At 40.6% G+C, this 14,446-nt stretch overlaps 1 protein-coding gene across 7 annotated transcripts in view; it reads left to right on the plus strand.

The window, feature by feature from the left end:
- LOC134224651 (histone-lysine N-methyltransferase 2C-like) overlaps nt 1–14,446 on the plus strand; it is a 108,411-nt gene that overhangs the window by 18,915 nt on the left and 75,050 nt on the right. For 5 of the 7 annotated variants that reach the window (XM_062704127.1, XM_062704130.1, XM_062704131.1 and 2 more), the window contains exons 2-8: nt 861–1,257; nt 1,316–1,810; nt 1,877–2,123; nt 4,377–7,313; nt 7,382–7,926; nt 8,343–8,689; nt 8,776–8,978. In XM_062704127.1, the coding sequence (XP_062560111.1) occupies nt 861–1,257; nt 1,316–1,810; nt 1,877–2,123; nt 4,377–7,313; nt 7,382–7,926; nt 8,343–8,689; nt 8,776–8,978 (5,171 nt within the window). The remainder of the gene's footprint in view (nt 1–860; nt 1,258–1,315; nt 1,811–1,876; nt 2,124–4,376; nt 7,314–7,381; nt 7,927–8,342; nt 8,690–8,775; nt 8,979–14,446) is intronic. The other 2 variants (XM_062704128.1, XM_062704129.1) reach the window with 2 other exon arrangements.

The following is a 14,446-nucleotide window of genomic DNA, read 5'->3' on the forward strand; positions in this document are numbered from 1 at the left end:
TTAGCTGAAATTCCAGTAAAAAGCTGTCGAAAAATATTAGATTATTTTTCGCTAAAAATGTTGTCTGGATTTCTCCTAGAGAAACTTGCTACAATTATTGTAGGAGCATAAATCGCTGGAGCTAACGCAAATTATTCTGCCAAATTCCAAATTGCCAAAGAAATGACTGCTGAAATTTCGGAAAATATTCCTCAGAAATTTTCAAAAAAACTTACGCTTCAATCTCAGGATTCTGACTTACAAATAAACGTTAGATTTTGTATTATATGTGAAACGAATTCAAATAATTAATCTCTACGCAATTTTGTCTTGTGATCAACAATTTCAACAAAGTTGCACAATTTATTACTTTAGAAGAAACTGCTGTTTCGGCAGATTTTTTATTATCGCCAAAGATATCTATAATCAATAATGATCAAATCTGGTTGAACATTCTTTGTATATCATCAACGGAACAAAACATGCCAAAACGTGCCAAAACCATCATTTTATCTATAAAGCAATGCTTAAAATTTTACTGTTCCATAAAGCTATAAAGCAATGCTTATTAAAAGTTTTGCTGTTCCAAATAAAGCCATCTAGAAAGGTTGTAATACTAACTGTGGTTTTCTTAGTCCTATTTTCAAGTTGGTACAAACATGTGTAATGTTGCAGCTTAAAATCATGATCAGTAATATTATACAAACGAACCTGAAGAGGAGACGTTCAGTAAATTGTAGTTACAAAAATTGGTATTTCACGTGTATATACTTAGAATTTAATGCGGATTTGGCGCGGAATAAATTTTATGTCGCGCGGAAAATATTTATGGATCTTTGTAACAACCCTGTACTCAATATTTTTGTTTTGTTTTATTCCAGATGCTATTTTGGATCCTACGACTATACCAGTCGTTTGTCAGACGCCCTTGGTTGGCGAATCTTTGGAGCTACCGCTTCAGATCACTGCTCCTGGTAGTGGCATTCATCAGCTACATAAACACCAATCGCAACAGGATACTGCTGTTCCAGTTGTGCGGCCAATCACAATCCCTCTGACTGGCCGTTTTGGTCTCGGAGGAGGGAAACCCTCGGCCGCCGCACTTCGCCGTGGACCTGGTCGACCGAAGAAGGATTTCCTCCCGCTGTTAAAGATGTCGTCGAACCCGCCCGGTGCTGGTAACGGGACCGGCGGAATTCCGGCACTTTCGGGTACTATGCTGAAATTCAGCGGTGGAGTCCTTACCGGAACCAACCTGGACGCAAAAGCCATTAAAAGGTAGCTTTATCCCCTTAGCCATATTAGCGTTCCTTATTAGTCTAGCCCCATGTTTTAGATATAAGAGTTCTAATGTAGTTCGTGGTAGTATTCCTAAAAGGAAAAGCGACACGACCCTATCCAGTTTGGTGGGCGAAGGAATGTCTTCTTCCTCCTCTGGCTTAGTACCGCTATTGCTTCCGTCTCCTGGAGATGAGACACCGAACGCCAGCACGGCCAATAGCTCGGTAGCATCAACACCAACAGCTGAGATGGAAATCGATCCGGCCTTGTTGATGCCCGCCCCGGAGGAGTCACCGTACTTTCCCGAGAAGTACACCGGTAAGTTGTGCGCGTTGTGCAACCTGGGCGAGCGCAGCCAACTGGGGCAAGGCGAAATGTTACGCATAGAGGTGAAGGACGATGCACAGCTTGCGGTGGCAGCCGCTCTGCAGTCACAGGAGGAGAAAAGTCCAATGGTGAGCCCCAGTGAGAGCCCAAAAACGGGAAACGTACTTGGAGTACCGCCACTACTCAGTAGTAACAAAAGACAGAAAGGTTTAAACAAGTGCAAGTAAGTGCTAATATGGATTACATATATGTCTGAAGGTTGACTAAATTATATTATTTTTTTATCTAGGAATCCAGTGATTACGGCAGAATACGTGGATGAACTGGAGAAAATTGGTCACGCCGAACCGACGGACTTCTCCGCCATCAATGATGGCGGATACTTCTATATCCATCGATCGTGTGCAATTTGGTCTTTCGGTGTTGGCCGTGATGCCATCTCCGGAACCTTGAGCAATCTGGAAGTGGTGGTAGCGCAGAGCTTAAGCAAAAAGTGCTACTTCTGTTCCAAATACGGTGCTAGTCTGTCGTGTAAGGTAGGTACAGTTGTGGAAACTATTTATGCGTTTTTTGTTTGTTTCTTAAATCATTGGTCTTTTGTGATTTTGTTGTACACATCTTTATTTTTGGTGGCTTTTGCCTTAACCCAAATTGCCACCTTTTGCCGTTCACGGAATTTACATTAAATGGTTTATTTTTGGACATAGGGGGACAAGGGGCAATATGGACACCCTAATGTTTTAATCAATTTTAGGTGATTTAAATTGAGTATTATTTGGATTTCTAGCAATTACATGATACTATTACTCGTTAACTACCAGTTCTGTTTTGAATCGTATTGAAAATAAGACAATTTCAATCAAATAGGACGATTTTGTAATAGTTAATTTTTCACTACTCTCGGGAAGGTAGCGGGGTAGATTGGACACCCCCATGGGGCAGTATGGACACTAGAGTGATTCAAATTTTGACTTTTTCGCTCCCCTGTGCTTAAACGATTGTTTTTGCTAGTTTAATAGTCCTCCCAAATTTTTAGCTGATTTGGATGTAATTTGGTTGTGCACGTGCCGTTTGAAGGTTATTACTATCAGAATTGCCACTTATGTAAGGGATCGTTTCGTGAAGCAGCCCAGAATCTATTTGAATATATTTAACGCATCGCCATCATAGAATAGATCCTAAGTCGAAAACCAGTTGTTGTTGCGAAGCAATCTGACTTTTGTGAGCAAAATTATAAAGACAACAGAAAGGCTCATTATTGATATTGATGTTATTCTTTTACGTGTTAAATTGAATTTCCCACAATTCAGTATTTCAGTATAACTTTTGTTGCCAGCATCAAATCGTTTAGCCACAACGACGATATTTTCCCTTGATAAATTGTCTATGTTGCTAACGTATTCATACATTTTTAGAGTTTAATGGGCAATGATGGGGAACGGTTTTTCACAAAAGTTACTGTTTTCATAGTAATTTTCATACAAGCTTCAAACTACTTGTGCTCAGTCAAATTACATCCAAATTAGCTAAAAATTTAGGACGATTATTAAAATGGCAAATGCCATCGTTTAAGCATAGGGGAGCAAAAAAGTCAAAATTTGAATCACTCTAATGGACACCCTTATAAAATATGAAGAAAATTATCCTACTTGTGATTATATGCCATTGTAACCTATTTTATGGATCATCCAACATAAATATTACCCAATTGTTCATCTTCCTGTCATGATTTTGTATGAGACACCTAAAATTGTGTTTGGATCATCAACATCCGAAAATCTATTTCCCTCTTCTTAAGCGAGGTCATATATGGTCGTTTTCTATATTAATTCCATGACGAATAGAAGAAGATTGATTACGTAACGCAAAAATATGTCACTTTCAGCCGGCCTCATACATGTATGTCGAACTTTTTGTATGAAGCATATGATTGTTTTTATATGGATCCTCACATTTATTGCAAGACCCCTTATCAATCGTCTCTACTCTAAGCATTGCATAATCTATGCATACTCTTATTCACTCTACTGGCATCGCCAATCCTTCCAATGGATTGTACCGATCAACTTGCCAACGAGATTGCCAAATCTATACAAAACACTTCCTTTTTTTGTCGCACTTTCAGCGACTTTTATGGTATATATATATGCTTCTATGGTTTATATGTCATGTACTGGAACTTTTATAGCGATTTATTATTCCGCACCATAATAACACGAAAATAACACGATATGAAAGCCAAGTTCGATGAGTTTGAGGTTATGTTTTTAATTTTTAAGGTGTCAGTTCTACCCCCATATAGAGTGTTCAGTTTGCCCCAACAAGTGAACAAATTTAAAAACTGTTGGAAATTTTGTAAAAATCAAGGAAACTTGTCACAAATGCATGCCAGAGCACTGTAAATAACAGAATTTTGCTATGGGATGACCAATAATTGAGAAATCATCTTCTGTGGTAAAGTAAAGCTTATTTTATGGGAGGTGAAACTTATAATTTTTAACTATTTGGAAGACATTCTAACTTTTTGTCAAATTTATGCGCTAAGAAAATAAAACAATGGCTTCTACGCTATAAATTAGTTGTTTATGAAAGGATTATAGAGTTCGCTGCATTGAAAGTAGAAAAATGATTGAATTAACAAGAATATTGGGGGTGTTCAATCTGCCCCGGGTGTTCAGAATGCCCCCTGGTCCCCTACATGTTTTTCTTTGAAAGAATGACAAATAGTTGACGTTTATGATATTTTTTATGGACTTTGAAGACAAGCTAACCTTTTGTTGTTGTTTCAGATGTCGTGTCCGAAATCCTTTCATTTTCCATGTATCGCTGCAGCCGGTGGTTTCCAAGTGATCCAATCGTACAACTGCTTCTGCAAAGAGCATTTGGGACAAGTGCCTTTAGTGTGCTCGGACGACATCAACTGCCGGCAATGCTCGGGTTTGGGCGACGTTGGCAACCTGATGATGTGTTCGATCTGCGGGGATCATTACCATGGGAATTGCGTTGGGTTGGCTCAGTTGCCGGGGGTACGTGCCGGTTGGCAGTGTTCCTCATGCAAGAAGTGTCAGATTTGTCGTGTGCCTGACTCAAGCGAGGGTCGAACAGTGGGCTGTGAGCAATGCGATAAAATTTATCACGCAAGCTGTTTACGACCGGTAATGACTTCGATTCCAAAGTTCGGGTGGAAGTGCAAATGTTGTCGAGTGTGTTCCGATTGTGGATCTAGAACACCTGGTGCCGGAGCGTCTTCACGGTGGCATTCCCACTACACGGTTTGCGATTCTTGCTATCAGCAGCGAAATAAAGGATTCTCGTGCCCGATTTGTCATCGAGCGTACCGAGCGGCGGCCCACCGAGAAATGGTGAAGTGTAGCGGGTGCAATAAGTTTGTGCATAGCACGTGTGATCCAGAAGCGGAGCTTACAGTTTATCACGCGAAAAAGGAAAGCAATCCAGATTATGAGTATTTGTGCAGTCCATGCAAACTGACTTTCCATTCAGGTCGAATCGCTGCAATGCGGAGGAATAGCAGTTTCGATGATGATAACATGTCTGTTTCACAAGAGAGCCTCAATGAGGACCCGTTAGAGCTTGATCCAGAACCAAGAGAACGGATTAGCATTGGTGATATTGGATTAGGCAAAGGAAAACCGTATGTGGCAAGCAAAATTGCTAAAAAGAGACTGGGACTTTCATTGAGTGGTGGTTCTAGGCCAAAAGGTACCGGTAAAGGATTTCAGAAAAAGTCCCGCTCGGCTGATTTCAGCCGGAAACGAGGTCCCAAAGCCAAAATGCGTGGCATTTTTGGCGTTCCTGGTATAGGACTACAACGCCCAACGGCTGATGTATCTACAAGTAAATCTTCAGAAGACGAACCCGGTGGGGATAATCGACTAGTTCTGTGCTCTGCCAAGGATAAATTTGTTCTAACGCAGGACATTTGTGTCATGTGTGGGGCAATCGGAACTGACCAAGAGGGTTGTTTAATAGCTTGTACTCAATGTGGCCAGTGCTATCATCCGTACTGTACTAATGTTAAGGTGACTAAAATTATCTTGCAAAAGGGTTGGCGTTGTCTCGATTGTACGATATGTGAAGGTTGTGGTCAGCGGAATGATGAAGGAAGATTGATTCTTTGCGATGATTGTGACATTTCGTACCACATATATTGTATGGATCCTCCGTTGGAGCATGTGCCTCAAGGCAATTGGAAGTGTAAGTGGTGTGCAATCTGTTTGAAGTGTGGATCCAGTAATCCTGGGCACAACAGTAATTGGCTGAATAACTACTCCGAATGTGGTCCATGTGCTAGTCAAGTGAATTGTCCTGTTTGTTCCGAAGGATACGTTGAGGGTGAGTTGATTATTCAGTGTAACACATGCGAGCGGTGGCTGCATTGTGGTTGTGATCAGATTAAAACAGAAAATGACGCCGAGCTTTGCGCAGAAGAGGGTTATAATTGTTTGCTTTGTCGACCGAATGATTTACCTCCGCCTCATTTAGTGCCCAAGAAAAAGGTTTTACCAACACCAATCCCCGTTCCAAAGTTGACTCCCAAGCTAGAAGAGAAAATCATTCCACTTGCACTAGAGGGAAACCATTATTTGGATGGAGTGTATCTTAGTGAGCACGGTCTTCACCAAATAAAATCTCTGCAGGCAGAATTTGGGAAGCGCGGAAAACGGAAACCCAGAACTCAACTGGAACCGCCTTCCAAGGACAAGGACGATGGCATAATGGCTGCCATTGAATCTGTCATAGCAGGAAGCAGTTTAGATAATTCTTTTGACGATGTCAAAGTTGAACCATTGGACCCCAAGGAGGAAGCCGAAATTTACAAAGATGGAATGGTTTGGAACGATCCGACTCCACCAGAGGGATTCGCTTTATGCACCAATGAGCAAGGTATCGTTGTGTTGAGGAAAAAGCGCCAAAGGAACCTTCAAAAATTGGGAATCGGGGGTTTCTTTGTGCGGAATCGTACGGTACGGTCTAAGGATGGAAAAGATGATGATGAACTGATCGATGGATTTGTCCCTCAACTTGGAGACGATCCTGCACCTGAGGTCAAACCCAAAAAGAAACAAATACGACGAAAACCGAAGAACAAGCTTATCGAAATTTATCCAACCATTCTTCAGGACGCTTTCTTCGGGCGCTCCTTACTTAATACAAATACAGCTCCAGTTAAATTTGAGGTGCATGAAAGTGATGATGAGGTAAAGAGCGATGTTTCCGAAGATAAAACTATCAAATTGACTCCTGCCGAATTAAAGTTTGTGGAAGAGATGAAAATAAAGGAGGAACAAAAAGTACTCCAGGAACAAAAAGCTTTACAACAGAGTATGGAACATGCCCAGTCTCAGGCTAACAAAGTATTACTTCCCAGTGCCATGGGATTACAATCTGTCGGTGACAACGGAACGGGAGGAATAAAAACTGAAGAAGACGATAACAGCGATTCTGAAACGCTCAAGGATTTAGGGTTCCCAAATGATTTGATTGAGGAGGATTTTGTCAACAGCATTATAAACAATGACGATGAGTTAACGAAAACATCGGCGGCTCTTGGAGATTTTACGGCTGATGGTGAGCTGGGCGATGGATTTAACAAGCCCTCTAAAAATGAGTTGAATGATATCTTGAACTCGGATTTCAATCTGGATAATTTAGACAGCAAAGATGTAGAAGAAATCTTTAAAAACGTACTAACTGATGAGTCACAGGTGAGTTTGGGTTATTGAACTATAGATTTTTTTTACTCATACATGTTACTTTTATCATTTCATTTCAGGAATCTCAAGAATCATTATTCACAAATTCGATGACACCTTACACGTCTAGTACGTCCACTCCTTCTCACACTATAGATGTTTCAAAGAAAGCTATGCCACAAAGATATCTCAACAATCCTGTTATGGGGCTTCAACAGCAGCCTCCGACGCCCACAAGTCAACCGATGATGGTTGACCCTAACTTGCAGGTCAATATGGGAATGCAATCACCGCAGACGCCACTCATGAATCAAATGGGCATGCAATCACCTCACATTCAGCAATCGCCCCAGCACCAACCAATGGGACCGAATATGATGATTCAGCAGCCATCACCGCTCCAGCAACAACCGGGCACTCCCGGTACACCAATTCAATCCTTATCGGCACCGACTACGCCACAGCCGCACCTGCCCATGATCCAACCTCAGCAAATGCAACCCCAGCCGGGACAAGTTCAACTTCAACAATCTCCGCAAACAATGATTCTCAATCCTCAGCAGCAGCAGCAGCAACAGCAACAGCTTAACCGAGGGTATTACACTAACAATTTCCTTCCACAAAGGTAGGAATGGAGTGTGCTGAAACTTAAACTATTACGCTGATCATTTTATTCTCCTTTAGATTAGCTTTTTCGTTCTGCATATAGTTACCTATAACTCCATTTTATCATGTACTAACTGCACAACCCTTCAAGTATATCTATTTTGCAGTAAAATCAGGAATGCTTACACCCACTTTCACTTGCATAAAAATTTGGGCATAAACCATATGTAAGCAAAATCAATATACGATTCCCGTGTGGCAACTTACCGAAAAATAATTCATTGCATTCACTACCATTCCTACCCTATTCCTATAAATTGGAAGCGTCTAAGTGAAAAATTGGCTGGTATTTTATAGTTTTCTTTGCTTTCGATTGCACGGTTTTCTCCCCTTTCTTGCTTTTCATCTAGTTAATAATGTTTTTATTCGAAATAGGAATCAATTCAATATGGGCGATCCTATGCAACAACAGCAGCAACAAATCGTGAGTCAGCAAGTAATTCCGGGGGTACTGCCCCCTCAACAACAGCAACAAACACAACAGCTGCCGTCAGCAGCAGGGCCGGGCCAAGGGCAAGCGCAGTGGTCCCCTGTTGGCCAACCAATGCAGACTGGCACCGGTATGCCAATGGTATCGTCTATCCCTGCCGGCCCGCCTATGGGGCTCGGATCTGCCGCGGTAGAAATAAGTGCTACTATGGGTGCCATTGACGACGGCATTGGAGCAATATCCGGTGCATCTGCTGCTCAGAAAATGTCCGAACGCATGCGATTAGATGAACGTGAGTCGCTAATAAGCTCAGCAAATATTAAAATAATACTGATATTCATTTTTTCACTTAATAAATCTTTCTTTGTTCCGTTACAGCACTTGGGGCTTTAGCCACGATTTCATCTGTTCTGTATTGCAACACGGAACATCCGGAATTGAAGTTGGAGTATCCCAATTGGAGTGACCGTTGCAAACAGATTTTCAAACGCTGGCGATTGTTGTCTACCGAACAAAAACAACCATATCTTCAAAAAGCTCGAGATAACCGATCGGCCATCCGGATTAAAAAGTCTCAACAGGTATTTGACCTTTTCTTTTCAATTTTGCTATTGTTTATTATTTATTCGGTTGAACGATACAAACGCGATAAGAGAATGAAACCTACACCCGTAAGCTTAGGAAACATACGACGGCTAGTGAAACGTAATAATCAGCGACTCCAAATCGCAATTATAGGACCGTATAGGACTCAGAATCATCTCATTTTTTTAAGTTCTTGTAACATATCTAATTATCACACTACATCATTTACATTTTGTTTCGTTTCAACTTACCTCTTCCAAATTCTACTATTGCTCTATTTTCATTGTTTTTACATTAACCGGCTGATTTCACGTCCCATATATTTGTTTTTGTTTTGTACTCACTCATCCATCGTTTTGTGACTAACACGTATGAAACAAAATACACCCTTTTCTCTTGTAAACGCTGATCGATCTAAGTTTGATTTCTGTACAAAAATCGACGAAGTAAAGTTTTTAAGTCATCGTGCTATGTTTGAATTCAAATTTCACAACACCACCTGTTAGCGTTTTGTAACTTTTATTCGTTTTAATTTTGTATCGATAGGGTAGTACACCATTGTCTGATTGAAACTGATTCCATAAGTACCAATGAGCTGGATTCATTAATTTTTACCAATTGTGACCTAATGTGTTGAATGTGTATGTGTAAATGACGGAAGCCCAAGCTGTGGCTACTGATGCAAATGTGTTGTACAAAGCTTCAAATTAAAAACAATGTAGAATTTGGTTAAGAAATTATTTTCAAGTCAACGAGTTACTTCTACTACAGCGGCAATAATGTCCAAGTCTCATCATTATTTAATAGATATACATCATGTTGAATCCGGGAAACATCTTGATTCTCTCCTCCATTATTTTGAACCATCTAACACCGTTCCTGCCTGAACATTGTGGACAACTTTCTAGTAGATGCATCAATATTCCGCGATCTTGAAAAAACTTACCGTATGAAACTCTCTGAATGTATATTCTCACCACGCAGTTTACGGAGAGGTCGCTTCCACCTGATCGATCCTGAACCGACTTCGTGAAAATCGTACCACTCTTGTTAATTCCTGCCCTTCGTAATACCCCCTCAAAAGCAGACACGACAGACCATTACATTGTCGTAATCTTCTGCGCGTTTCAAAGGGATTCGAGAGTGCCATTGCAACTCGAATTACGCACATCATCCGATCAATTGCCGCCTTGGCCAACCGTATCTGCGCTTTAGCTAGTGCCACACGACCGTGTTAAGTAGCTCTCCTAGCAGTTGCTCAACTCCAGGGGCTTTGTTGATTTTGATCCGGCCAATCTCCTCTAGGAATGTCAGCATGACGGGCGAACCTTGTTTCTTTACTACACCCTATTCCGTTTTTACACGGCCGTGTAAAAAGATTCGCAAACAAAATTCTCGCAAAGTTGCTCCATTTTGCATAATTTGACTAAAAATCCTAAAACTGAACAACTTCGGTGGGCCGGGTACGTAGCCAGAATGTTGGATAATAATATTCTTCTTTTTCTGTGAGCTGAGCGATGACAGCTCGATTAGAGAATTATATGCCCTAATGGATTTGCGATTTCCACGCGTTACAAGTTCAGCTTGCAGGTTATTACAAAGTCACAAATTTCTTCGTATAGCGTAAAATTGTTTGTTTTTTAATAATTCCACTAGAGTACTATGTTGGAGAAGTGTAATTTATCCGTGCATGACCGTATCGTGAACAATCCATGATTACGTGGTTCGCTGTTATTGTAATGAAATACGTCTGATAGGTTTGAACATTGGTAGTGGAATGAAAATTTTATTTAACGATATAACAAACTTCCGTTTCTAAGACACATCATGGATTACTTGATTACTAACACTCCTCCCTAATCCTTGATTCCGATGATTCGCTTCATATGAGTAATCCTAGATTGAACGAGAGGCTTTGTAAATCCATCTGCTGCTTGGTCTTAAGTGTTTACATAGCTGACCGTCACTGATCCGCTTTCAATAGCTTCGTGAACAAAATGGTAACGTAAGATGTTTTGTCCTTGTCCATTGTTTTGTCCACTTTGGAACATGAAAACGTATCCGGTAGTTGATCGTCGCGTATCAACATCTCCTCCCCAATCTGCATCGGTATAACCAATTATTTCGCTGTTGCCTTGCTTATTGTATACGAGTCTACTGTTGATCGTTCCTTTCAAATACCGGAAAATTCGTTTCACGGCTTCCCAATGCTTTCGGCCAGGATTACTGCTAAACTGACTAACAGCGTTGACTGCGAAGCATATATCTGGACGAGTGGCTTGGGCTATGTACTGCAGACCAATTGTTGATTCCAGACCCTACTGGATTGCTTCAAACCGTAAAGAGACCTCTGGAGCCGGCATACCTTCGTCGAGTACGTGATGAAACCCTCGGGCTGCTGCATATGTATTAATTCTTCATTGAGCTTACTTTGCAAAAATGCTGTTACCGCATCCATTTGATCAATTTCTAAACCGAACTTCACCGCCAATGCCATTAGATATCGTACCGTCGAGTATCGTACAACTGGGGCGATTTCTACGGCGTCTTCAAAATCACTTTCCGAACTGCAGTTGTAATCATCGTCTCTAACTTCTTCTCTTTCGTTGCAATTTGTTAACTCCTGAACTTCACTAACCTGTTCTACTTCCGGTGTCAGTTCTCTCGATTCATTCACTACATCCGAAAATTCTATTTCCAAAAATTCTACTGCTTTATTGCGTTCAACGATGTGTCCATCAAATTGTCCTTCATTAATTATCTTTACATCTCGACTTATTACAATAGCATTACTTGCAGGGTTGTAGAGTCTATACTCACATCTGCTGCGTAACCCACAAACACACATTTTGTAGATTTAGGATCAAGCTTCAACCTTTTCTGCTTCGGGACATGTATCATGGAGGAAGAGCCAAAAATCTTCAAATGACCAATGTACGGCTTCTTACCTGTCCATGCTTCTTCTGGTGTCTTACCTTCCAAAGTGCGCGTTGGGCAACGATTTATGAGATAAATCGCTGTGTTTACTGCTTCTGCCCAAAATTTTTTAGACATCTTGGCATCATTTAGCATACTTCGTACTTTCTCTCCAATTGTTCTGTTCATACGCTCTGCTGTCCCGTTTTGTTCCGGCGTGTATGGGTAAGATTTTTGATGCCGTATTCCATCTCGTCGCAAGCTTGCACTGAATCGATTATTTACAAATTCTCGTCCATTATCACTTCTCAAAGTCTTCAATTTGCAACCAGTTTGTCGTTCAGCCATTACTTTGAAATCCTCATATGCTTCAAAAACTTGATCTTTCGATTGTAATGTATAAACAAAAACCTTCCTAGTCGCATCATCAATAAAAGTCACGAAATATCGGCTGCCCGCCAAAGATGGTACTTCGAATGGTCCGCATAAATCTGTATGTACTAGCTCCAGTCGTTTAGTAGCTCTACTTTCACTTACCGGAAAAACATCTCAAGAGGCCTTGGAGACATGCTATGCAGTTCAAATCCTCAAAGTTTCAAAGTTTCGATTCAATTGATATAATCCACCAACTGCTGTGCCCAAAGCAAATACTTCTCCTTTTTTATCAAGCACCATACAAGAAGCCTCCGTAAATGTAATAACAAATCCCTTATTACAAATCTTGCTGACTGATAATAGATTCCCAACCAAACCTGGAACTTCCAGTACATCCTGCACCTCAACGGAACCTTCAACGCAATCCAGACCCACGACACCTTTTACTTTCGCCGTCATATTACTCTTGATTGCAGTTCCTACTTGACACGAGATCTCCTGCTTCTCTTGTAGATTCCATCCAGGTCTTGCGATATGTGTGGTGGCCCGGGTAGAAGAAAACAGCAAAATAATATCAAATTTTACTATTAATATATGAATAACTGAATAGCAAAATCTGCTATTAGTTTGTTTGATATAGTTGCTAAAATAGCAAAAATAATAACAGACATTGCTCTATCAAATAACTCATAAATAACTCATTTTACTATTATAATAACAAACCAATAGCAAAATATTTGAAGAAAAGAAAATATCAAAATCAGTTATTATTGGTATGTTGAAAATGCAAATGATAAATGAATAACAAACTTTGCTATGATTGCAAAATGTGTTCTTCATTTGTTGTTCTGCTCCTTCTTACAATAACATATAAATAACTTATTTTACTATTATAACAAAATTTGTTGTTTGAATGTTATTTTATGTTATTTATGAATAACACAAGAATAACTAAATCTGATATCGTAGCAAAATTTGTTATTATTATGTTATTTGTTTGTTATTCTCCTCTACCTGGTGGCTCCAGAATCGAAGTACCATTCGTCTTGGTCCACATTGCCAACTGCTAGAACCGCACACATAGCTCTTCCCTTGCTGCTCTTTGAATTGAGCTTTTCAGGACAATTTGCTGCATAATGTCCCACTTTCTGACAATTGTAACACGTGCGATCATCTTTGTTTTTCCCCGAGCTAAAATTCTTCCGTCGTCGTTGTTGTTCACGTTCCGCTCCACTATAGAATGCTCCTTCATCTCTTCCACTCCGTGGACCTTGTTTCACTTTAACATCGTGCAGTATTTTCGATTATACGGCATCTTCCTTCAAAGCTTGACCTGATGCTTCCGACCCCATTACCATCGGAGCATAATACTTCGGCAATCCCATCAGCAAAAGTGAAGCCAACCACTCGTCAGGTACTGAAAATTTGATTTCAGCTAGCTTGTGACTTGTAGAGAATAACGCATCAACATAAGCTTCCGTACTTTCAAAATTTTCCAAACGAATGGCTGTTAATTGTTGCAGCAAGGCGGTTTTCAGTTTGATCCAGGCTTCTTGAGCATATTTGGCATCCATAACCAGACTATAGTTGATTTTCTCAAGACTTAAACAGATCGTCGACAAGGCTCGCATTTGAATATCTTCATCGATCACTGGATCCGTCTTTGGTTCTACAGCACACCAGGAACCTTCTCGTACCAGGGTCATTTTCATAGCGAATGCCCATGATACGTAGCTAATTCATCTGCAAGTTCATTGCCATTGGTCCCGACATGGCTCTGTATCCATTGAACAGAAGCTTTCCAGCGGTGTGCTAACTCCAGAATGTTTGACAGAACAGTTTCTGCTTTCCTGGTTTCTAATGCATTTGCAAGCATTTGGCAGGCCGCCATGAAATCTGTAAAGATGACTTGGTTGTAGAGTTGTCTCTCTTGTATTAACATTAAAGCTATTTCGATGGCCTGAATCTCCGCTGCTGTGATGCTAATGATCAGATCTAGCCGTAGCGATCGTCTTATCTCTCCAATTTCGATGTATACACCTATTCCACAGACTGTCGATTCTTCAGAGACGTCGGTAAATACTCTTTCCCTTCCTTTGTACTTGCCATAAATTGTTCCTAGTGTTGCTTGTTTTAGTTTTGCTATTGGTTTTTTTCGGTCCCGTAAATCACT

Source organism: Armigeres subalbatus, chromosome 3 (genome assembly GCF_024139115.2).
Source record: "Armigeres subalbatus isolate Guangzhou_Male chromosome 3, GZ_Asu_2, whole genome shotgun sequence".
Taxonomy (NCBI): Eukaryota; Metazoa; Arthropoda; class Insecta; order Diptera; family Culicidae; genus Armigeres; species Armigeres subalbatus.